The sequence below is a fragment of the Entelurus aequoreus genome, linkage group LG08 (assembly GCF_033978785.1).
Source record: "Entelurus aequoreus isolate RoL-2023_Sb linkage group LG08, RoL_Eaeq_v1.1, whole genome shotgun sequence".
Taxonomy (NCBI): domain Eukaryota; kingdom Metazoa; phylum Chordata; class Actinopteri; order Syngnathiformes; family Syngnathidae; genus Entelurus; species Entelurus aequoreus.
In genome coordinates this window covers 6671646-6698064 of record NC_084738.1, presented here as the reverse complement: position 1 = coordinate 6698064, position 26419 = coordinate 6671646, and the positions used below count along the sequence as shown (strand labels likewise).

Genomic DNA, 26419 nt, shown 5'->3' with positions numbered 1-26419 from the left:
AGTAGAGATTTTCTCGTATTTTTACTCTGTTACAATACGAGAAAACTACCAAAAAAACGAGCAAAAAAGAAAGAAAAAGTTGAAATGTCGATACTAATAGCAGTCTTTTCCCCCTGCAGAGAGTGCCATCACATCACTTTTCAAAGGTACAATTAAAGAAAACTATTTAAGTAGAGATTTTCTCGTATTTTTTGGGCCTGCAGCACTTTGTAACAATACGAGAAAACTACCAAAAAAACGAGCAAAAAAGAATGAAAAAGTTGAAATGTCGATACTAATAGCAATATTTCCCCCTTACAGATAGTGCTATTAAGTCCCTTTTAAAGGTACAGTACAATTAAAAAATATATATTTAGGTAGAGAGTTTTTTTAATTTTTGGACATGCATAACTTTGTAAAAATACGAGAAAACTACCACAAAAAAAACCAAGCAAAATTGAAAGAAAAAGTTGAAAAGTCAATGTTTGTAGCAAAAACCTCTAACTAAGGACAAGTACCAAATTTGGTACTTTTATAGGTACCGTCCAAATTCCGTAAAATCAAACAATGCCATATTTCGATACCTTTGTTGCGAGCAAACAGGTCGTGTTCGCAGAAGACTTCCTGTAACAAATCACGCATGCCTGACAGAAAACTTTTTCAAAAGCGCTAGCTCGATGCTAATTGACATGGGATATGCCATAGACATGCTACTGATTAGCACCCCCGTGCCCCCTCATCTAACGTAACAACTCTATCTGCTTCTGTCTCCTCCTTGCACACTTCATCACTCTGTCCCTCCTCTCTTCGTCGTTGGCGTCCTCAGCCGTGCATGAGACTAGCGCTCATAGCGCATCGGCTGTAGCCGCGTGCATGAGGAGCGCCACAGGGGCCCCCGCGGTCAAACGCAGGCAGGAACAGGAAACGGAACGGGAGTCAGGAAGCGGCCGCCCACAGGGGCCTCACAGGTACACCGACCTACCGTGCCACTCAAACCTGCAACCCGCACCCTCTTGCCGCCTCACCCAAACACCAGCTTGTCCTGTTTGCTTGGCGCCAGACGACAGGAAGTTTGTGTGCGTGTGCTTCACCGCTTCCCCCACTTGTGGCGCTGTTGTCTCTTTGTTCACCATGTCAGTCGCACATGTTGTGTTGTGTTGTGTTGTGTTGTGTCTGCTTAGGTGTTTCTGTTGTGTTACTGTTGTCCTGTGAGGAGAAGAAGCTGATTACATTCAGTTCAGATACAACAAATATTTCAAAATATATATTTTTTTAAATTTAAATAACATTTTTAATAAATAAAACATTTCAAATAATTAAGCTCTTGTATTTAGCTCTTTATAACTACAATTATATGTTTAATAATGATATATCTATGTCATATAGTTTTTCAAGGGTTGCACACAAAATGTATCCACATCGGAATCACGATACATACATAAACATATAAATATACATACGTATATACACACACACACACACATATACTGTGTGTATATATATATATATATATATATATATACATATATATATACATATATATATATATATATATATATATATATATATATATATATATATATATATATATATATATATATATATATATATATATATATATATATATATATATATATATATGTCTTAATTAGATTATCAAAAAAAAAAAAAAAAAAAACACGCCCCTACGCCTGCCTGTACCCACCCGCTCTGTGCCCTATATAAACCATGGTATGTGAATGCTTCCATTAAAATCTCCTGATGATTGAGGAAACCCTCATGAGACAGGCCTGTAGAGATGAAATAGTCTTGTGATTTTTCCCCACACATACATATATATATATATATATATATATATATATATATATATATATATATATATATATATATATATATATATATATATATATATATATATATATATATATATATATATATATAGTCGAGGTTTCTGTGATTTATCCGTTATACAGTTACACAGGGTAGAGCGGAATATACGTTAGGTCAGGAAAAAACACAGGGGCTGTATCATCCCTACAAGCCTGTTTTGACCAGCAGACCTAACATATATATATATGTATATATATATATATATATATATATATATATATATATATATATATATATATATATATATATATATATATATATATATATATATATATATATATTTTGATGGAAGCAGATCAGAATCATATCCATATTTAAGTAATATAGTCATATTTTCATCAGCTAATGTCTCGTGTGGTACAAAGTGCTTGCATTCGAGTGTCCTTGATTAGAGAGGCAGAGCGCTGTTGAGACTGCCATAACATTCCTAAGATAAGGAGCACAGTGCAGTGCTGAGCTTGGGGGGACAGGAGGTGGAGGGGAGACCGAGCTAGACCGGGCGAGGGAAGGCTGGTGTACTAGATTGGTCTCACGTTTGTCCTCTAAGCTTGGAGAATAAACCACAAAATACCAAATACTGCCTGGTGATTGAATATAAACATCAGCTTATTGCCATAAAAAGAATCTGGGAGAGACTAGCAATTTGAATTCCCCATTGGAGGAATGCTGGTCAACGCAACAATATATATACTGTATATATATATATATATATATATATATATATATATATATATATATATATATATATATATATATATATATATATATATATATATATATATATATATTTATTTTTTTAATTTTATTTTATTTTTTTTTATTTTTTTTATTTATTTATTTATTTATTTTTTTTAAATAAGAAACACTTTTAAAAAACATGTCTTCAGGCCATCTCCATTCAACCCCAAGAAGTGTTTCTGACCTGTAACCTGTTTTGAAAAAGTTTCATGATAACTAATATGTATATGACTGTTATCATGCTATCGTTAGCACACATGCCAAGTGTTAGCATTTTTATGTAAACATGCTACTGTTTTAGGCTAGCTCCGCAGCTCATTTTGTACAGTTACACCTAAAAACTCACGGACTCAGACACACGGCCATAGGTCCAGGGCACAGATAGCGGGCCCATCAAAATTTTTGTGGGAATTTTCTCGTTACATTATTACCATGCAATAATAAATCATTTGAATATATATATATTAAAAAAAAAGGAATGTTCAAAATATAATTAAAATATTAGTGTAAACTTCAGCTTTTTGAACTTGCAAAAAAAAAAAAGTCTGAAATAATATTTTATTTACCTAATAAAAAAACATTTTAATTTAATTATAAGTCCCATAAATCACACAATTAAATGTGCTTCCTTTCGCTATAAAGCTCAACAAAACGATCACTGGATTCAAACTGTTAGCCAGGAGGAAGACGAAGACGAAGAAAAAAAAATGCTTATCGCTCTTGCTTCTTCCTCTTTTTTTTTTTTTTTTTTCCAATTTGACTTCCCTCCTCTTTTCAATTGATCAACACCAGCTCCTGATTTATAGCACCGCTGTTGCAAAGCCTGCTGGGTAATTACCGGGGGCTGAAAAGAGACAGGAGAGTTGATGTGTGTGTGTGTGTGTGAGGGGTGGGGGGGGGGTGGGGGGGGGGATCGGGTTGTTACTGACACAAACACGTGAATGAAGTATTTACACATTGTGTGTGTGTGTGTGTGTGTGTGTGTGTGTGTGTGTGTGTGTGTGTGTGTGTGTGTGTGTGTGTGTGTGTGTGAGGCGCTTGTATTGCCACAGTTCTTGAGACATCAACAAGGAAAATTACCTTCCATATGAGGAGGTGTGTCAGGTTTAAAAACTGATTACATCTATTAAACAAGACAAGAAGCAAGGAATCAAACAGAGACAGCATTAAATTTGGCTCAATGAGGAGAAACGCGTAGACACTGTACCCTTGCACAGTGTCGTCACACGCTCCTGGCGAAAGATTGTACGCCTCCACTTTTATTTGGACTTTCCCTGATTGCATGGCAACAGCTGTTTCTAAAGGAAGGGGGGTCGTAAACAGGTGCTGCCTTTGGCCACAAAACAGTTAAAAGAAAAGGTCGTAAAACAGTCAAAGAAAAGGTCGTCTTGAGGGGAGTCCCAAAAAGGAGGGATTTTTCAAATTGACTGTGTGTCGCTATTTAAGTGCTCCCCCTCTGGTCAACATATGTAATTTGGCCAAAATTAATTAAATATATATATATATATATATATGTATATAGAGACATACTTAAAAGTGCTCCCCCTCTGGTCAACATATGAAATAACAAGTGTGTGTAAAAATTTGAAGTGCTCCCCCTCTGGCCAACATATGTAATTCGGCCAAAATTAATAAAAAATAAATAAATAAATACTGTATGTATATAGAGACAGACTTAAAAGTGCTCCCCCTTGGGTCAACACATGAAATAACAAGTGTGTGTAAAAATTTGAAGTGCTCCCCCTCTGGCCAACATATGTAATTTGGCCAAAATTAATTTAAAAAAAATAAAAATTATGTATATAGTGACATACTTAAAAGTGCTCCCCCTCTGGTCAACATATGAAATAACAAGTGTGTGTAAAAATTTGAAGTGCTCCCCCTCTGGCCAACATATGTAATAACAAGTGTTTGTAAGAAATTGGAATGTGCTCCATTTGGCCAAAATTAAATAAAAAAAAGAAATATATATGTATATAGAGACATACTTACAAGTGCCCCCCCTCTGGTCAACATATGAAATAAAAAGTGTGTGTAAAAATTTGAAGTGCTCCCCCTCTGGCCAACATATGTAATTTGGCCAAAATTAATAAAAAATAAATAAATAAATATGTAAATAGAGACATACTTAAAAGTGCTCCCCCTCTGGTCAACATATGAAATAACAAGTGTGTGTAAAAATTTGAAGTGATCCCCCTATGGCCAACATATGTAATAACAAGTGTGTGTAAGAAATTGAAATGCGCCCCCTTTGGCCAAAATGTATTAAAAATAATAAAATAAATATGTATATAGAGACGTACTGTAATAACGAAAGTAAATAATGACGATTAAAAAACAATTACAAACAAAAATAAAAACAAATAAAAAATTAACTAAAAGCTTACCTTTTTTATATTTGCATAGTATGTATATATTATTAATGTTGTAAATACACATCTTTATATATCTAGAAAGGCTGGTCCTAAAGAGGTAGGCATTTTTCTCAGGTCTCAAGAACGTAACAAATACAAGAATGTGTGTGTGTGTGTGTGTGTGTGTGTGTGTGTGTGTGTGTGTGTGTGTGTGTGTGTGTGTGTGTGTGTGTGTGTGTGTGTGTGTGTGTGTGTGTGTGTGTCCTTCCAACTACACGCCTGACATCACACTTTCCCCCCCCATCCTTCCCCTATTATGTCCTCCAGTGAACAGCCTGGCCCGGTCCAAGTACTGCTGACACCCAATCAGGAGGAGTTCGAGGACCAGGCGTCGGCCAACCAAAACCCGCCCCCTCTGCCCCCTCCGCCCCAGCCCTATCGCGCCCCCGCCGCTCCTCCCTGCCCTGCCGCGCTCACCCTCAGCATCCCCCACCCGTGCGCCCCCTCTGGCCGGGGCGGGGGCGGCGACACGGGGGTGCGGCTGTGCGAGCTGCTGCAGGCGGGTGGCGTGAGCGTCAGACCCCTGGGAAAGCACTTGGCCATCTCGCTACCGTCGCTCCCCTTGCGGTTTTGGGACGCGCCCGTCACGCCACCCCCTCGTCCTCCTCCTCCTCCCCCGCCCCCGGAAGCCCCCGGGCAAAGGAAAGCTGCCACCCCTTTCTGGCAGCCGCCCCAGCCGGATCCCGCCCCGCAGCCTTGGCGGCCCACCGACGGCGCCACCCGCCATTGGTCGTCCTGGAGTCTGGACCGCCCGGACGCCATGGTGACGCCCTATGACACCCCCCCGGACCACTGGGCTCCCATCCCGCCAAGACAGTGTGCCAGTCGCCCCCCTTCTCGGGGGCACCACGGCGACCCCAGGAGCTGTGAGCACGAGGAGGCGGAGTTGACGGAACTCGACACCCTTTACCAGGCCAGTCTGCAGGCGGGGAGGACAGGTGGGGGGAAGCCTTGTTGCCATAGCAACAGCTCCAGCGACACACTTTTTTGATGACCCGTCTTCTACGCAGGCTGCAGCCCGTCGGAGCGGCTCATATCCAGGGTGGGCGGCCAGGCCCGCTCCAGAACCCCCAACGCCGACATGGAGAGGAGCGTGTTCGGGCCGGACGGCGCCAGAAGCCCCACCTACCTCAACAAGGTAACCCCTCCCCCGCCTCCCGATCGCCCCTCACTTTTAACTCCGTTCTCGCTCCGCAGCCAATGGTGTTGCAGGGTCCACGTTTGTGGGCGGGGCCCGACGAGGCGGGCAACCTGAGGCGAATCGGACGCAGCCTGAGCGGCACGGTGGCGGTGACGCCGCGCCACGGCCGACTGACCGCCACCCGCAGCTTTGTGAGTGTCCACCCGTCGCCCCCCTGTGGCCGGCGCGGCTCACTGCTTCCTGTTTCTTCACCTCTCTCTGCTTTTCTTTCTCCTTCTTCTTCTCTGTCTTTGTGCTGTGTGTGGTCCCAAGGCGAAGCAGGCTGACGCCACGGCCTCCCATTGCTTACTTCCTCTCTCCTGAGTCCCTGTCTCTAACGCACCTCCATCACTTCCTCCATCCTCTTCATCACCAACACTTGTCATCACCACCTCCCTCCACCGCCTCACAGGTAAACACTTGTTTCCGTGTTATTATTCATAACCAGCCCCGTCAAACGTTAATAACAAAAAAAACTATTATAATTAGACAAAAGATGTTTGCAGCACAAATGTAACACAAACAATTGGTACAAGTTTGGGGTGATGTTGACAAAGTGCTACATTTGTACTGCCATTTTTTCTGTCTAACAATTATTGTTTTTATGTTATTAACGTGGTATTATTCATAACCAGCCGTCCCGCCTTGTCAAAGTCACCCCAAACTTGTCCCAAACATTTGTGCCATGTTTGTGCTGCAACAGTTTTGTCACAACTATTATCATTTTTATGTTATTATTATTCATAACAAGCCTCATAAAACAGCACAAATGTAACACAAACAATTGGTACAAGTTTGGGGTGATGTTGACAAAGTGCTACATTTGTACTGCCATTGTTTCTGTCTAACAATTATTGTTTTTATGTTATTAACGTGGTATTATTCATAACCAGCCGTCCCGCCTTGTCAAAATCACCCCAAACTTGTCCCAAACATTTGTGCCATGTTTGTGCTGCAACAGTTTTGTCACAACTATTATCATTTTTATGTTATTATTATTCATAACAAGCCTCATAAAACAGCACAAATGTAACACAAACAATTGGTACAAGTTTGGGGTGATGTTGACAAAGTGCTACATTTGTACTGCCATTGTTTCTGTCTAACAATTATTGTTTTTATGTTATTAACGTGGTATTATTCATAACCAGCCGTCCCGCCTTGTCAAAATCACCCCAAACTTGTCCCAAACATTTGTGCCATGTTTGTGCTGCAACAGTTTTGTCCAACTATTATCATTTTTATGTTATTATTATTCATAACAAGCCTCGTAAAACGTTAATAACATAAAAACTATAATAATTAGACAAAACAACACAATTAATTGGGACAAGTTTGGGGTGATGTTGACAAAGTGCTACATTTGTGCTGCAATTTTTTTGTCTAACAATTATTGTTTTTATGTTATTAACGTGTTATTATTCATAACAAGCCCCATAAAACGTTAATAACAAAAAAAAATAGTTGAATAAAAGATGATTGCAGCACAAATGGAGCACAAACTATTGGTACAAGTTTGGGGTGATGTTGACAAAGTGCTACATTTGTGCTGCCATTTGTTTATCTAACAATTAATGTTTATGTTATTAACGTGTTATTATTCATAACAAGCCATCCCGCCTTGTCAAAGTCACCCCAAACTTGTCCCAAACATTTGTGCCATGTTTGTGCTGCAACATTTTTGTCCAACTATTATCATTTTTATGTTATTATTATTCATAACAAGCCACGTAAAATGTTAATAACATAAAATCTATAATAATTAGACAAAACAGAACAAAAAAAGGGGAACATTTTGGGGTAATTTTAACAAAGTGCTACATTTGTGCTGCAATTTTTTTTTGTCTAACAATTATTGTTTTTATGTTATTAACGTGTTATTATTCATAACAAGACCCATAAAACGTTAAAAACATAAAAACTCTAATAATTGAATGAAAGATGTTTGCAGCACAAATGGAGCACAAACATTTTGGACAAGTTTGGGGTGATGTTGACAAAGTGCTACATTTGTGCTGCCATTCTTTTGTCTAACTATTATTGTTTTTATGTTATTTTCATTTTATTATTCAAACCCAGCCCCATAAAACGTTAATAACATAAGAACTATAACAGTTGAATAAAAAATGTTGACAACACAAAGCAGCACAAATGTAACACAAACATTTTGGACAAGTTTGGGGTGATGTTGACAAAGTGCTACTTTTGTGCTGCCATTTGTTTGTCTAACAATTATTGTTTTTATGTTATTAACGTGTTATTATTCATAACAAGCCATCCCGCCTTGTCAAAATCACCCCAAACTTGTCCCAAACATTTGTGCCATGTTTGTGCTGCAACATTTTTGTCCAACTATTATCATTTTTATGTTATTATTATTCATAACAAGCCTCATGAAACGTTAATAACATAAAAACTATAATAATTAGACAAAACAACACAAACGAAGGGGACAAGTTTTGGGTGATGTTGACAAAGTGTTACATTTGTGCTGCAATTTGTTTGTCTAACAATTAATGTTTATGTTATTAATGTGTTATTATTCATAACCAGCCGTCCCGCCTTGTCAAAGTCACCCCAAACTTGTCCCAAACATTTGTGCCATGTTTGTGCTGCAACATTTTTGCCCAACTATTATCATTTTTATGTTATTATTATTCATAACAAGCCTCGTAAAACGTTAATAACATAAAAACTATAATAATTAGACAAAACAACACAATTAATTGGTACAAGTTTGGGGTGATGTTGACAAAGTGCTACATTTGTGCTGCAATTTATTTTGTCTAACATTTATTGTTTTTATGTTATTAACGTGTTATTATTCATAACAAGCCCCATAAAACGTTAATAACATAAAAATTGTAATAGTTGAATAAAAGATGTATGCAGCACAAATGTAGCACAAACAATTTGGTACAAGTTTGGGGTGATGTTGACAAAGTGCTACATTTGTGCTGCCATTTTTTTTGTCTAACAATTATTGTTTTTATGTTATTAACGTGTTATTATTCATAACCAGCCGTCCCGCCTTGTCAAAATCACCCCAAACTTGTCCCCAACATTTGTGCCATGTTTGTGCTGCAACGTTTTTGTCCAACTATTATCATTTTTATGTTATTATTATTCATAACAAGCCTCTTAAAATGTTAATAACATAAAAACTATAATAATTAGAAAAAACAGCACAAACGAAGGGGACAAGTTTGGGGTGATGTTGACAAAGTGCTACATTTGTGCTGCAGTTTTTTTGTCTATCAATTATTGTTTTTATGTTATTAACGTGTTATTATTCATAACCAGCCGTCCCGCCTTGTCAAGATACCCCCAAACTTGTCCCAAACATTTGTGCTATGTTTGTGCTGCAACATTTTTGCCCAACTATTATCATTTTTATGTTATTATTATTCATAACAAGCCTCGTGAAAAGTTGATAACATAAAAACTATAATAATTAGACAAAACAGCACAAACGAAGGGGACAAGTTTGGGGTGATGTTGACAAAGTGCTACATTTGTGCTGCAATTTTTTTGTCTAACAATTATTGTTTTTATGTTATTAACGTGTTATTATTCATAACCAGCCCCATAAAACGTTAATAACATAAAAATTGTAATAGTTGAATTAAAAAAAATGTTTACAGCACAAATGAAGCACAAACAACTGGGACAAGTTTGGGGTGATTTTGGACAGGTTGGGGAGGGGGGGGGGGGTGTTTGTTATGAATAATAAAACATCAGCGGTCAGAAAATGTATTTTAGAATACTAAAGCACACCAGATTATAAGGCGCACTGTTGATGAACGCGTCTATTTGGGACTATTTTCATTGAAAAAGGCGCACCAGGATTATAAAGCGTAATGTCGATGAACGGGACTATTTGGGACTATTTTCATCCAAAGGGCGCACCAGATTATAAGGCGCACTGTCGATGAACGGGACTATTTGGGACTATTCTCATCCTAAAGGCGCACCAGATTATAAAGCGCAATGTTGATGAACGGGACTATTCAGGCCTATTTACATACAAAAGGCGCACCGGATTATAAAGCGCACTATCGATGAACGGGTCTATTTGGGACTATTATCATTCAAAAGGCGCACCGGATCATAATGCGCAACGTTGATGAACAGGACTATTTTCATACAAAAGACGCACCAGATTATAAGGCGCACTGTCGATGAACGGGTCTATTTGTGACTATTTTCATCCAAAAGGTGCACCATGAACATGTTAATTCAGGATTATTTTCAAACTAAAGGTGCACCAGATTATAAAGCGCACTGTTGATGAACGGGTCTATTCGGGACTATTTTCATACAAAGTTGCCCCGGATTATAAAGCGCACTGTCAATGAACGATTTGGGACTATTGTCATTCAAAAAGGCGCACCAGATTATAAAGCGCACTATCGATGAACAGGTCTATTTGGGACTATTATCATTCAAAAGGTGCACCGGATCATAAGGCGCAACGTATATGAACAGGACTATTTTGATCCAAAAGGCGCACCAGATTATAAGGCGCACTGTCGATGAACGGGTCTATTTGTGACTATTTTCATCCAAAAGGTGCACCATGAACATGTTAATTCAGGATTATTTTCAAACTAAAGGTGCACCAGATTATAAAGCGCACTGTTGATGAACGGGTCTATTCGGGACTATTTTCATACAAAGTTGCCCCGGATTATAAAGCGCACTGTCAATGAACGATTTGGGACTATTGTCATTCAAAAAGGCGCACCAGATTATAAAGCGCACTATCGATGAACAGGTCTATTTGGGACTATTATCATTCAAAAGGTGCACCGGATCATAAGGCGCAACGTATATGAACAGGACTATTTTGATCCAAAAGGCGCACCAGATTATAAGGCGCACTGTCGATGAACGGGTCTATTTGTGACTATTTTCATCCAAAAGGTGCACCATGAACATGTTAATTCAGGATTATTTTCAAACTAAAGGTGCACCAGATTATAAAGCGCACTGTTGATGAACGGGTCTATTCGGGACTATTTTCATACAAAGTTGCCCCGGATTATAAAGCGCACTGTCAATGAACGATTTGGGACTATTGTCATTCAAAAAGGCGCACCAGATTATAAAGCGCACTATCGATGAACAGGTCTATTTGGGACTATTATCATTCAAAAGGTGCACCGGATCATAAGGCGCAACGTATATGAACAGGACTATTTTGATCCAAAAGGCGCACCAGATTATAAGGCGCACTGTCGATGAACGGGTCTATTTGTGACTATTTTCATCCAAAAGGTGCACCATGAACATGTTAATTCGGGATTATTTTCAAACTAAAGGTGCACCAGATTATAAAGCGCACTGTTGATGAACGGGTCTATTCGGGACTATTTTCATACAAAGTTGCCCCGGATTATAAGGCGCACTGTCGATGAACGATTTGGGACTATTGTCATTCAAAAAGGCTCACCAGATTATAAAGCGCACTATCGATGAACAGGTCTATTTGGGACTATTATCATTCAAAAGGCGCACCGGATCATAAGGCGCAACGTATATGAACAGGACTATTTTGATCCAAAAGGCGCACCAGATTATGAAACGTACTGTCGATGAACGGGTCTATTTGGGACTATTTTCATACAAAAGGTGCACCATGAACAGGTTAATTTGGGATTATTTTCAAACTAAAGGTGCACCAGATTATAAAGCGCACTGTCAATGAACGGGTCGTTTCGGGACTATTTTGATCCAAAAGGCGCACCAGATTATAAAGCGCACTGTCAATGAACGGGTCTATTCGAGACTATTTTGATCCAAAAGGCGCACCGGATTACAAAGCGCAATGTTGATGAACGGGACTATTTGGGACTATTTTCATCCAAAAGGTGCACCATGAACATGTTAATTTGGGATTATTTTCAAACAAAAGGTGCACCAGATTATAAAGCGCACTGTCAATGAACGGGTCGTTTCGGGACTATTTTGATCCAAAAGGTGCACCAGATTATAAGGCGCACTGTCGATGAAGGGACTATTCGGGTCTATTTTCATACAAAAGGCGCACCAGATTATAAGGCGCACTGTCGATGAACGGGACTATTTGGGACTATTTTCATACAAAAGGCGCACCATGAACAGGTTAATTCGGTGTTATTTTCCAACTAAAGGTTCCGGGAGGTGTTAACGAGCCTCTCACTGTAATGCTCGTTACCGCCCCCTACAGGAGAGAAGTGGAATATAATCCTTTTTTTCCCTCCCAAATCCAAACAAAGTTGGATGAGTTCATGGTCATGTTTGATATCAGAGTGGGTGTTTTTGTGTCTCAGTATCGTCCTCTGCTCTACTTGTCCAGGAGTTGTCGGGCGGCGCCGGGAGTTTCTGGCTGTGTCTGACGGGGGTCAAGCTGTCCTCCGCCGACCAGAGTCACGCCCGCCCTCACTGATCCTCGGGAGTTTCTGGCTGTGTCTGACGGGGGTCAGGCTGTCCTCCGCCGACCAGAGTCACGCCCGCCCTCACTGATCCTCGGGAGTTTCTGGCTGTGTCTGACGGGGGTCAAGCTGTCCTCCGCCGACCAGAGTCACGCCCGCCCTCACTGATCCTCGGGAGTTTCTGGCTGTGTCTGACGGGGGTCAAGCTGTCCTCCGCCGACCAGAGTCACGCCCGCCCTCACTGATCCTCGGGAGTTTCTGGCTGTGTCTGACGGGGGTCAAGCTGTCCTCCGCCGACCAGAGTCACGCCCGCCCTCACTGATCCTCGGGAGTTTCTGGCTGTGTCTGACGGGGGTCAAGCTGTCCTCCGCCGACCAGAGTCACGCCCGCCCTCACTGATCCTCGGGAGTTTCTGGCTGTGTCTGACGGGGGTCAAGCTGTCCTCCGCCGACCAGAGTCACGCCCGCCCTCACTGATCCTCGGGAGTTTCTGGCTGTGACTGACGGGGGTCAAGCTGTTCTCCGTCGACCAGAGTCACGCCCGCCCTCACTGATCCTCGGGAGTTTCTGGCTGTGTCTGACGGGGGTCAAGCTGTCCTCCGCCGACCAGAGTCACGCCCGCCCTCACTGATCCTCGGGAGTTTCTGGCTGTGTCTGACGGGGGTCAAGCTGTCCTCCGCCGACCAGAGTCACGCCCGCCCTCACTGATCCTCGGGAGTTTCTGGCTGTGTCTGACGGGGGTCAAGCTGTCCTCCGCCGACCAGAGTCACGCCCGCCCTCACTGATCCTCGGGAGTTTCTGGCTGTGACTGACGGGGGTCAAGCTGTTCTCCGTCGACCAGAGTCACGCCCGCCCTCACTGATCCTCGGGAGTTTCTGGCTGTGTCTGACGGGGGTCAAGCTGTCCTCCGCCGACCAGAGTCACGCCCGCCCTCACTGATCCTCGGGAGTTTCTGGCTGTGTCTGACGGGGGTCTAGCTGTCCTCCGCCGACCAGAGTCACGCCCGCCCTCACTGATCCTCGGGAGTTTCTGGCTGTGTCTGACGGGGGTCAAGCTGTCCTCCGCCGACCAGAGTCACGCCCGCCCTCACTGATCCTCGGGAGTTTCTGGCTGTGTCTGACGGGGGTCAAGCTGTCCTCCGCCGACCAGAGTCACGCCCGCCCTCACTGATCCTCGGGAGTTTCTGGCTGTGTCTGACGGGGGTCAAGCTGTCCTCCGCCGACCAGAGTCACGCCCGCCCTCACTGATCCTCGGGAGTTTCTGGCTGTGTCTGACGGGGGTCAAGCTGTCCTCCGCCGACCAGAGTCACGCCCGCCCTCACTGATCCTCGGGAGTTTCTGGCTGTGTCTGACGGGGGTCAAGCTGTCCTCCGCCGACCAGAGTCACGCCCGCCCTCACTGATCCTCGGGAGTTTCTGGCTGTGACTGACGGGGGTCAAGCTGTTCTCCGTCGACCAGAGTCACGCCCGCCCTCACTGATCCTCGGGAGTTTCTGGCTGTGTCTGACGGGGGTCAAGCTGTCCTCCGCCGACCAGAGTCACGCCCGCCCTCACTGATCCTCGGGAGTTTCTGGCTGTGTCTGACGGGGGTCAAGCTGTCCTCCGCCGACCAGAGTCACGCCCGCCCTCACTGATCCTCGGGAGTTTCTGGCTGTGTCTGACGGGGGTCAAGCTGTCCTCCGCCGACCAGAGTCACGCCCGCCCTCACTGATCCTCGGGAGTTTCTGGCTGTGACTGACGGGGGTCAAGCTGTTCTCCGTCGACCAGAGTCACGCCCGCCCTCACTGATCCTCGGGAGTTTCTGGCTGTGTCTGACGGGGGTCAAGCTGTCCTCCGCCGACCAGAGTCACGCCCGCCCTCACTGATCCTCGGGAGTTTCTGGCTGTGTCTGACGGGGGTCAAGCTGTCCTCCGCCGACCAGAGTCACGCCCGCCCTCACTGATCCTCGGGAGTTTCTGGCTGTGTCTGACGGGGGTCAAGCTGTCCTCCGCCGACCAGAGTCACGCCCGCCCTCACTGATCCTCGGGAGTTTCTGGCTGTGTCTGACGGGGGTCAAGCTGTCCTCCGCCGACCAGAGTCACGCCCGCCCTCACTGATCCTCGGGAGTTTCTGGCTGTGACTGACGGGGGTCAAGCTGTTCTCCGTCGACCAGAGTCACGCCCGCCCTCACTGATCCTCGGGAGTTTCTGGCTGTGTCTGACGGGGGTCAAGCTGTCCTCCGCCGACCAGAGTCACGCCCGCCCTCACTGATCCTCGGGAGTTTCTGGCTGTGTCTGACGGGGGTCAAGCTGTCCTCCGCCGACCAGAGTCACGCCCGCCCTCACTGATCCTCGGGAGTTTCTGGCTGTGACTGACGGGGGTCAAGCTGTCCTCCGCCGACCAGAGTCACGCCCGCCCTCACTGATCCTCGGGAGTTTCTGGCTGTGACTGACGGGGGTCAAGCTGTCCTCCGTCGACCAGAGTCACGCCCGCCCTCACTGATCCTCGGGAGTTTCTGGCTGTGTCTGACGGGGGTCAAGCTGTCCTCCGCCGACCAGAGTCACGCCCGCCCTCACTGATCCTCGGGAGTTTCTGGCTGTGTCTGACGGGGGTCAAGCTGTCCTCCGCCGACCAGAGTCACGCCCGCCCTCACTGATCCTCGGGAGTTTCTGGCTGTGACTGACGGGGGTCAAGCTGTCCTCCGCCGACCAGAGTCACGCCCGCCCTCACTGATCCTCGGGAGTTTCTGGCTGTGTCTGACGGGGGTCAAGCTGTCCTCCGCCGACCAGAGTCACGCCCGCCCTCACTGATCCTCGGGAGTTTCTGGCTGTGTCTGACGGGGGTAAAGCTGTCCTCCGCCGACCAGAGTCACGCCCGCCCTCACTGATCCTCGGGAGTTTCTGGCTGTGTCTGACGGGGGTCAAGCTGTCCTCCGCCGACCAGAGTCACGCCCGCCCTCACTGATCCTCGGGAGTTTCTGGCTGTGTCTGACGGGGGTCAAGCTGTCCTCCGCCGACCAGAGTCACGCCCGCCCTCACTGATCCTCGGGAGTTTCTGGCTGTGTCTGACGGGGGTCAAGCTGTCCTCCGCCGACCAGAGTCACGCCCGCCCTCACTGATCCTCGGGAGTTTCTGGCTGTGACTGACGGGGGTCAAGCTGTTCTCCGTCGACCAGAGTCACGCCCGCCCTCACTGATCCTCGGGAGTTTCTGGCTGTGTCTGACGGGGGTCAAGCTGTCCTCCGCCGACCAGAGTCACGCCCGCCCTCACTGATCCTCGGGAGTTTCTGGCTGTGTCTGACGGGGGTCAAGCTGTCCTCCGCCGACCAGAGTCACGCCCGCCCTCACTGATCCTCGGGAGTTTCTGGCTGTGACTGACGGGGGTCAAGCTGTCCTCCGCCGACCAGAGTCACGCCCGCCCTCACTGATCCTCGGGAGTTTCTGGCTGTGTCTGACGGGGGTCAACCTGTCCTCCGCCGACCAGAGTCACGCCCGCCCTCACTGATCCTCGGGAGTTTCTGGCTGTGTCTGACGGGGGTCAAGCTGTCCTCCGACGACCAGAGTCACGCCCGCCCTCACTGATCCTCGGGAGTTTCTGGCTGTGTCTGACGGGGGTCAAGCTGTCCTCCGCCGACCAGAGTCACGCCCGCCCTCACTGACCCTCGGGCGCCACTAGGGACGGACAAGCCCCCCCACCCCCTTTACCTGCAAACGCCACGCAAAACCACACGCACGCACACACCTGCAGCGACGTAGCGCGCCCTTGCTTGGCCCCGCCCCCTTTTCCTGGAACCCTTTAACCCCACTATTCTGTCTATGCAGTCACTCTTAACCCCCCCTTGGCCCACCCCGATAGCCACGCCTCTTCCTGTTTCTTCACGGGCATTTCCTGTCGGACGTAGCAGAGCTGATTGGGACGTTTGTACAGAAGAGCAGGAGCCCCGCCCCTTTTCCCTCCCCTCCAGCCAATGACAGCTCCCCCTGTTTCTACCTGGAGCGCCCAGTTAGTTTCTCTTCTCTTCTCCCCTTCCCTCCCTTTCCTTTCTACCGTCGCTTCCCTTCCAAAAAAATGACCCAGTAGCGATTGGGGAAGATTGTAGGAACGACGCTCTAGTGCACTTTGCGAGGAGACGAAGTGCACTTTTTTACCGAAGGACTGAAGGGAGGAAGCTTCACTTGAAAAAAAAAGGTCTCAGGTTCTAATCCGCGATACACTTTATACTCCCGGTCAGGCCCAGACATCTTGCTTTAAATGTGCATTAGAGCTCTATTTTCAGCCTGCCTGCTGGAGGATGTCAACCATGTTGGTCACGCACACACACACACACACACACACACACACACACACACACACACACACACACGCTTGTATTTTCTACCTTCTTGAGACATAGGAAAAATGCCTACCTCTTTAGGGCCACCCTTTCTAGATACATAAAGATGTGTATTTACAACATTAATAATATATACATACTATGCAAATATTAAAAAAAAGCTTTATTATATAAGAATTTCACAAGAAAAAGGTCACAATTTCACAAGAAAAACTTAGAATGTTGGCAGTGTTGTAATAAAAGTCGTCATTTTACTCAACGCAAGTCCAAATTTGTACAAGCTCCCCTTACTCACCATTGCGTGTTATACTCAATGGTTAACTTACTCACCATTGTGTGTTATACTCAATGGTTAACTTACTCACCATTGTGTGTTATACTCAATGGTTAACTTACTCACCATTGTGTGTTATACTCAATGGTTAACTTACTCACCATTGTGTGTTATACTCAATGGTTAACTTACTCACCATTGTGTGTTATACTCAATGGTTAACTTACTCACCATTGTGTGTTATACTCAATGGTTAACTTACTCACCATTGCGTGTTATACTCAATGGTTAACTTACACACCATTGTGTGTTATATTCAATGGTTAACTTACTCACCATTGTGTGTTATACTCAATGGTTAACTTACTCACCATTGTGTGTTATACTCAATGGTTAACTTACTCACCATTGTGTGTTATACTCAATGGTTAACTTACTCACCATTGTGTGTTATACTCAATGGTTAACTTACTCACCATTGCGTGTTATACTCAATGGTTAACTTACTCACCATTGTGTGTTATACTCAATGGTTAACTTACTCACCATTGCGTGTTATACTCAATGGTTAACTTACTCACCATTGTGTGTTATACTCAATGGTTAACTTACTCACCATTGTGTGTTATACTCAATGGTTAACTTACTCACCATTGTGTGTTATACTCAATGGTTAACTTACTCACCATTGTGTGTTATACTCAATGGTTAACTGGACATCTTTAAGTGCTCGACGCCTCAGTCATTGGTATGTTTTCATCTACAAAAGCATTCTGGGTATCACTCCATCTTATCTGTCTTGTCTTTTAACAAAGAAACAAGGAAGTCACAATCTTCGTTCAATGAATGTTCTGCAATTTGTCGTCCCCAAAGTAAGAACTGAACTGGGCAAGAAAGCATTTAGGTTTTCAGCAGCGAAGGCTTGGAATAACCTACAATCCAATCTTCAACTTCAAACCCTTGTTACGTTGAATGAGTTTAGAGCTTCTGTGAAAGGATTGCAGTCTACCTTGTCTGTATGCACATGTGTTATGTCAGCAAGTTTTAATGTCGTAAATGTGATGTTTTATGTATTTGTTTACTGTTTTTAATGTAACCTTGCTGCTGCCCTCTTGGCCAGGTCTCCCTTGGAAAAGAGATCTTTGATCTCAATGGGATTTTACCTGGTTAAATAAAGGCTAATAATAATAAACAAGAAAAACTGAATTTTACATGACAAATGTCACCATTTTGCGTTAAACTAATAATTTTACATGAAAAAGTCATAATTTTACATGAAAAAGTCATATTTTGACATGAAAAAGTTATAATTTCACATGCAAAGTCATAATTTGACATGAAAAAGTCAGAATTTTACGAGAAAAACTTAGAATGTTGGCAGTGTTGTAATAAAAGTCGTCATTTTACTCAACGCAAGTCCAAATTTTTACAAGAAAAACTGAATTTTACATGACAAATGTCACCATTTTTCGTTAAACTAATAATTTTACATGAAAAAGTCATAAGTTTACATGTAAAAGTCATAATTTTACATGAAAAAGTCATAATTTTACATAAAAAAAGTCATAATTTTACGAGAAAAACTTAGAATGTTGGCAGTATTATAATAAAAGTTGTCATTTTACTCAACGCAAGTCCAAATTTTTACAAGAAAAAACGGAACATTTGTGCGATATTATGATAAAAGTTGGAATTTTACTCAATAACAGTCGCAATTTTACAAGAAAAGCTTCAAATTTTGGCAATTTTATGACAAGAGTGGTAATTTTTCTCAACAAAAGTCACAATTTTATAAGAACACTTTAAAATGTTGGCAACGTTATAACAATAATGGGAATTTTACTCGGCAAAATGATGACAGAAGTCAATTAGAAAAATCCCTCCTTTTTGGGACCGCCCTCATTTTGACAGATTTCACCACCAGGGGGTGCAAATGAGACATTTATTGTTTAGTTTTTTGTAATGTGCTTAAGGCCGATGACAAAGGAGTCAGGGACCACAGATGACAAAGGAGTCAGGGACCACAGATGACAAAGGAGTCAGGGACCACAGATGACAAAGGAGTCAGGGGCCACAGAGGACAAAGGAGTCAGGGACCACAGATGACAAAGGAGTCAGGGACCACAGATGACAAAGGAGTCAGGGACCACAGATGACAAAGGAGTCAGGGGCCACAGATGACAAAGGAGTCAGGGACCCCAGATGACAAAGGAGTCAGGGACCACAGATGACAAAGGAGTCAGGGACCACAGATGACAAAGGAGTCAGGGACCACAGATGACAAAGGAGTCAGGGACCACAGATGACAAAGGAGTCAGGGACCACAGATGACAAAGGAGTCAGGGGCCACAGATGACAAAGGAGTCAGGGACCCCAGATGACAAAGGAGTCAGGGACCACAGATGACAAAGGAGTCAGGGACCACAGATGACAAAGGAGTCAGTCAGGGACCACAGATGACAAAGGAGTCAGGGACCACAGATGACAAAGAGTCAGGGACCACAGATGACAAAGGAGTCAGGGACCACAGATGACAAAGGAGTCAGGGACCACAGATGACAAAGGAGTCAGAGACCACAGATGACAAAGGAGTCAGGGACCACAGATGACAAAGGAGTCAGGGACCACAGATGACAAAGGAGTCAGTCAGGGACCACAGATGACAAAGGAGTCAGGGACCACAGATGACAAAGGAGTCAGGGACCACAGATGACAAAGGAGTCAGGGACCACAGATGACAAAGGAGTCAGTCAGGGACCACAGATGACAAAGGAGTCAGGGGGCCACAGATGACAAAGGAGTCAGGGACCACAGATGACAAAGGAGTCAGGCACCACAGATGACAAAGGAGTCAGGGACCACAGATGACAAAGGAGTCAGGGACCCCAGATGACAAAGGAGTCAGGGACCACAGATGACAAAGGAGTCAGGGACCACAGATGACAAAGGAGTCAGGGACCACAGATGACAAAGGAGTCAGGGACCACAGATGGCTCCTGTGCCGCACTTTGGGCAACCCAGCTGTAGAAGCTAACTGTTAATGGCCACTCTAGTCTTAGTACCATAGTTCATCCTATGGTCACGTATGGGACGCGGGTTGTCTTACGTCAGCACCGGACGTCGTAAAATCAGCTGTTCACCTGGCGGGTTTTTTCGGGGACGAATAGGGAAGTCCTTCTTTAGCTGCCGTCTCAATTCATCATATATTGCTGCCTTTGCACCTGTCAATGTTTACTTTTGTATGCACATTAAATCAACTAAAAATCCTGACTTTGGAGCAATGTTCACGGACTCTAGTATTTGTCTCTCTATTAGATGCAATGGTTTTCCGTATTGGGACCATGATTTATGTCATCACTTGTTCACACCTCCTCATATGGAAGCTACTTTTCCTTGTTGATGTCTCAAGAAGGGTAGAACTACAAGAACACACCCCCTTACTAAGCAGTAGGGGTGTAACGCTACATGATGCAACATTTGTAACTAGCAAACATGAGGGCTAGCACGGACGGCTCATTCTTTATAATATATGAAAACCTGCGGGCGCCATTTTGATATTTTTCATTTTCCAAAGCATTAAGGGCTCCCCTCAAGTTTGGTGATGAAAGGTCCCGGGGACCCAGACGGGTCTCGGTCATTAAAGTCTTAAAAATATTTCATATATTATATTTTTTTATTTTTCTACTTTCAACATTTGAATATCTATTGATCAAATTTGGATTTATTTGTTGCCATGACATTTTTTTATTTGTTTTATTTACAGTAGGGAGGGGATTCATATGGCTCCATTCCTGGGTGGATCTCGCGTGAGAGGAAGAGGGTGAGTTAGCATATTTTTCAGACCATAAAGTGTACCGGATTATAAGGCGCAATGTCCATGAACGGGTCTATTCGGGACTATTTTCATATAAAAGGTGCACCGGATTATAAAGTGCAATGTTGATGAACAGGACTATTTTCATACAAAAGGCGCACCATATTATAAGGCGCACTATCGATGAACGGGTCTATTTGGAACTATTTTCATTCAAAAGGCGCACCAGATTATATAATGCAATGTTAATAAACGGGACTATTCGGGATTATTTTCATTCAAAAGGTGCACCGGATTATAAAGTGCAATGTTGATGAACGGGACTATTTTCATACAAAAGGTGTACCAGACTATAAGGCGCATTGTCGATGAACGGGTCTATTTGGGACTATTTTCATCCAAAAGGTGCACCATGAACAGGTTAATTCGGGATTATTTTCAAACAAAAGGTGCACCAGATTATAAGGCGCACTGTCGATGAACGCGTCTATTCGGGACTATTTTGATCCAAAAGGTGCACCAGATTATAAAGCGCACTGTCGATGAACGGGACTATTTGGAACTATTTTAATTCAAAAGGCGCACCGGATTATAAAGCGCAATGTTGATGAACGGGACTATTTGGGACTATTTTCATAGAAAAGGTGCACCATGAACAGGTTAGTTCAGGATTATTTTCAAAAAAAGGTGCACCACATTATAAGGCACACTGTCGATTAACGGGACTATTTGGGACTATTTTCATCCAAAAGGCGCACCAGATGAACGGGTTTATTCGGGACTATGTTCATCCAAGAGGCGTACCAGGTTATAAGACGCACTGTTGATCAATGGGTCTATTTGGGGCTATTTCCATCCAAAAGGCGCACCAGATTATAAGGCGCATTGTCAATGAACCGGTCATTCGGGACTATTTTCATTCAAAATGCTCACTGAAATATAAGGCGCAAATGTTGATGAACGGGTTTATTTGGGACTAGTTTCATAGAAAAGGTGCACCGGATTATAAAGCGCACCATTGATAAACAGGTCTATTGGGGACTATTTTCATACCCAAGAGGCACCGGATTATAAGGCGCATTAAGGGGGTATACTATCATACACACTATATATATATATATATATGTATACACACTATAATGTTGAAGCACAGTACGTCTGACTACTGTAGCTGTTATGTGCCGCGTCCCATCAAGCGGTGTGGCTTCGTAGCTTACCAAAGTCCTACTAAAACATTTTGACATATTTTTGAGCGCCGTGGGTAATGTTCTATATTCTCAATGAAACATCACATTTTTGGTGTTGCCTGCTTACGGGTGTTTGCTTGCGTCATTCATTGAAACAGCCATCAACCAGCAGTCCACACGTATCTTCTATGTGTGACTGCCATCTACTGGTCACACGTATCATTACACCACAACCAGAATTAATACATATATTAAGTGCAACGGGTTATAAGGCGCACAGTCGATCCCCCAAAAAAAACGGGAATCATTTTGCAATGCAGTTTGATGAAAACAATGGAAAGTTCCACTATATATAGCACCTAGTGCTCTGGTGAAAAGGTAGAATTGCCACAAGACATGTTTGAGGGTAATCAACGCTAGTGCTAACGGGGGACAGTGCAGCCTCCCAATTGGTCACGTTTCATGTGTCGGGTAAACCATGACGAATGGGGCCGTATGAATACCCTTCCTACTGCAGGTTCCCTTTTTTTCAAAGAATCTTCTTTTTTTATATAGAAAACACCCAAAATATGCAATATTTCACCCCCAAAATAAATTTTAAAAAAGTGAATATTTGATGTGACGTAATTGGAGCCTTAAATATGTCAATCATTTATAACAACGTTGTTATTTTTTGAGCAGAAAGTTAAAAAAATAAAAATAAAGTAAAGGTCTCAGAGATCCAAAAAGACCCCCACTCATAAAAGTGTTGAAAATAAGTCATATATCAACATATTTTATTTTTACTTTCAACATTTCAATCCCCGGATCAACTTCAGATCCCTCCATTGTTTATACATTTTTAGCATTTTTGGAACAAAACAGTAAAAAAACCAACTTCCCGCGTTGTGTCAATAATGCAATATTTGATCATTACATTATGCTTTTTTGCTCTTTTAGTTCACTTTTTATGTTGTTTTTTTGTGACGTATCTTTCAAATAAACTGCAGGCTGCACTTTGGACACCTCTGTTCTAAAAGTATATTCAAATAATATACATATAAATATATATATATAGTATAAAGTATATACTGATAATAGCATAACCATAAAATAGGACGATTAGAGCCACAATGGAACACAACAAACATAAAAAACAATACGATATCACACTCGTACTAAAATGTAGTGACGGGTCAGACGATACTGGTGCCTGATCGACGCCGTATGAAACACAAAGGGGTGATACTGTGTCCTTCGGAGACTCCATGTGTCTGTCACTTTAAGAAAAAAACACCACAAATGCCAAATCTTCGGGACTATTTTCATGCTAAACTACTTTATTACGCCTGGTTGCTAAATCGGCAGGCTCTTTGGCACTTGGCGATCACTCCAGCAGCACTGAGAGCAAACTACCTCGAGGTAATGCTGAAAAGTTCAATGCCTAACCAAGAAAGTGACTGAATAAAGGCTCCAAAGAATGATGTCACTAAAGTAAAGTAAGATTTTATTATCAAAAGCCGTTGAAATTGTTGTTGATGATAAATTGCAGCAGTATCAACTCCCATGTGGGTTTACATGTGAACATGTGAAGTCCCATGTGGGTTTACATGTGAACATGTGAAGTCCCATGTGGGTTTACATGTGAACATGTGAACATGTGAAGTCCCATGTGGGTTTACATGTGAACATGTGAACTCCCATGTGGGTTTACATGTGAACATGTGAAGTCCCATGTGGGTTTACATGTGAACGCTACACCGATACATCCCTACACCGATACTGCTGCTGTGTTGATTGACTGCGAAGCCCCAAATATACACATGTGTATGTATGTGTGTTTGCGTGTGTGTATATATTGAGATATATATATATACATATATAAATATATATATATATATATATGTGTGTATGTATGTGTATATATATATATATATATATATATATATATATATATATATATATATATATATATATATATATATATATATATATATGTATGTATGTATGTATGTATGTATGTATGTATGTATGTATATATATATATATATATATATATATATATATATATATATATATATGTATGTATGTATGTATGTATGTATGTATGTATGTATATATATATATATATATATATTGCAGCTTATAGTCCCGTTCCCTGTCTGCACTTGTCTTGTCCAAACACTTAAACTGGGGCAGCGTGTTTTTAAGCTCTGGCTTCTCCTTGGCAGACTATAGTCGAATACGCTCCCTGTCCCTCACTCATGGTGTTCCGTGTGGGAACACACCTGTACTGTACATGTACCGTTACACCCCTACTATGCAGCGTCAACGTCATGCTGTACATTCAACAACAACAACAAAAGGTGGCCATTGTAAGAATGCATCGAGCTAACAAAACCAAAGGTTGGCGTTTATTGCAGAGCAACACCCATGTTTTTATTTCTCCTTTTTCTTGTGTCTTTTTCAAACTCAAAGGATGCGGGAGAATGTAGCCAATTGTAGCGCTATGCAAATCCACCCTCCCCCTCAAGGCCCTGTATCAGCCAGGAGGACACCACACAACACAACACAACACAACACAACACAACACAACACACACTCCAAGAGGAGATGTCATGTTTTAATGCTGCTGGTGGACTTTCTTCTTCTGCATCTATTTACTCTTTCTACTTTGAAGCAATGGAATGCAAACAGTGAAGAAGAGCAGGAGAGCGACTCACAAGAAGGACTGCAGCCACAATGAATGAATGAATGAATGAATGCTACAGGATGAGTCACCATACTGGAGTGTTGCTAGGGGGAAAGCGGGAACCTGTATTTTTGCAATAAAGTTATTACCGATGCACCCCCACAGGGGGCATAACCACCGTACCTCGACTCCCACTCTTTTTCAAGCATTTTCAGCATTTTTCACCAATAGTTTTGCAGTAGATCATGCTAATAGTAGCAGAGCTTTCCAATCATTTTGAGGATCTTTGACTAATATTTTTGCAGTAGATCATGCTAATAATAGCAGAGCTTTCCAATCATTTTGAGGATTTTTGACTAATATTTTTGCAGTAGATCATGCTAATAATAGCAGAGCTTTCCAATCATTTTGAGGATCTTTGACTAATATTTTTGCAGGAGATTCCTAAAAACAGCAGTGTTTTTCCAATCGTTTTGAGGATTTTTGACTAATATTTTTTCAGTAGATTCCTAAAAACAGCAGAGCTTTCCAATCGTTTTGAGGATTTTTGACTAACAATTTTTGCAGTAGATTCGTAAAAACAGCAGAGCTTTCCAATCGTTTTGAGGATTTTTGACTAACAATTTTTGCAGTAGATCATGCTAAAAATAGCAGAGCTTCCCAATCATTTTGAGTATTTTTGACTAAAATTTGTGCAGGAGATTCCTAAAAACAGCTGTTTCCCAATCTTTTTAAGGATTTTTGACCAAAAAATGTTTCAGTAGATTCCTAAAAACAGCAGTTTTCCAATTGTTTTGAGGATTTTTGACCAACATTTTTGCAGTAGATTCCTAAAAACAGCAGTTTTCCAATTGTTTTGAGGATTTTTGACCAACATTTTTGCAGTAGATTCCTAAAAACAGCAGTTTTCCAATGGTTTTGAGGATTTTGGACCAACATTTTTGCAGTAGATTCCTAAAAACAGCAGAGCTTTCCAATCATTTTGAGGATTTTTGACTAACAATTTTTGTTAACAAATTTTCGTTAACAATTTTTGACTCACAAATATTTGACTATACTTTGTACAGTAGATTCTTAACAACAGCAGAGCACTCCTGGCATTTGACTGTTTCCTAAAAACAGCTAAAAACTTCTGTCATATAGAAAGTCTCTGCCCATTGTTTTTAATAAAGATTCCTAAAAACAGCTAAGCACTCCTGAAAATGTTTGACTAGCATTTTTGCAGTAGATGTACATTAAAATGACATGCAACTATTTACTGTACTGTTTGCTCAAAGGTACTTAAAGGCCTACTGAAATGATTTTTTTTTTAATTTAAACGGGAATAGCAGATCCATTCTATGTGTCATACTTGATCATTTCGCGATATTGCCATATTTTTGCTGAAAGGATTTAGTAGAGAAAATCGACGATAAAGTTGGCAACTTTTGCTCGCTGATAAAAAAAGCCTTGCCTGTAGCGGAAGTAGCGTGACGTCACAGGAGCTAGTATTCCTCACAATTCCCCGTTGTTTACAATGGAGCGAGAGAGATTCGGAGCGAGAAAGCG

The 26419-nt window shown here is 42.7% G+C and overlaps 1 protein-coding gene and 1 long non-coding RNA gene across 2 annotated transcripts in view; both read left to right on the top strand.

Annotated features, from left to right (window-relative positions):
- Positions 1 to 12693, top strand: part of LOC133655336 (inactive ubiquitin carboxyl-terminal hydrolase 54-like) — a 54946-nt gene extending 42253 nt beyond the window's left edge. Inside the window, exons 14-18 of the mRNA XM_062055376.1 lie at positions 806 to 947; positions 5289 to 5959; positions 6032 to 6159; positions 6219 to 6353; positions 12542 to 12693. Of these exons, the coding sequence (XP_061911360.1) occupies positions 806 to 947; positions 5289 to 5959; positions 6032 to 6159; positions 6219 to 6353; positions 12542 to 12631 (1166 nt within the window). The 3' untranslated portion in view covers positions 12632 to 12693. The remainder of the gene's footprint in view (positions 1 to 805; positions 948 to 5288; positions 5960 to 6031; positions 6160 to 6218; positions 6354 to 12541) is intronic.
- A 5014-nt stretch (positions 12694 to 17707) lies between these two features.
- On the top strand, positions 17708 to 25053 carry LOC133655353 (uncharacterized). Its single transcript, XR_009826985.1, has 2 exons — positions 17708 to 21019; positions 24658 to 25053. It is a non-coding gene; the product is annotated as an uncharacterized LOC133655353 (long non-coding RNA).
- Positions 25054 to 26419: the final 1366 nt, after the last annotated feature.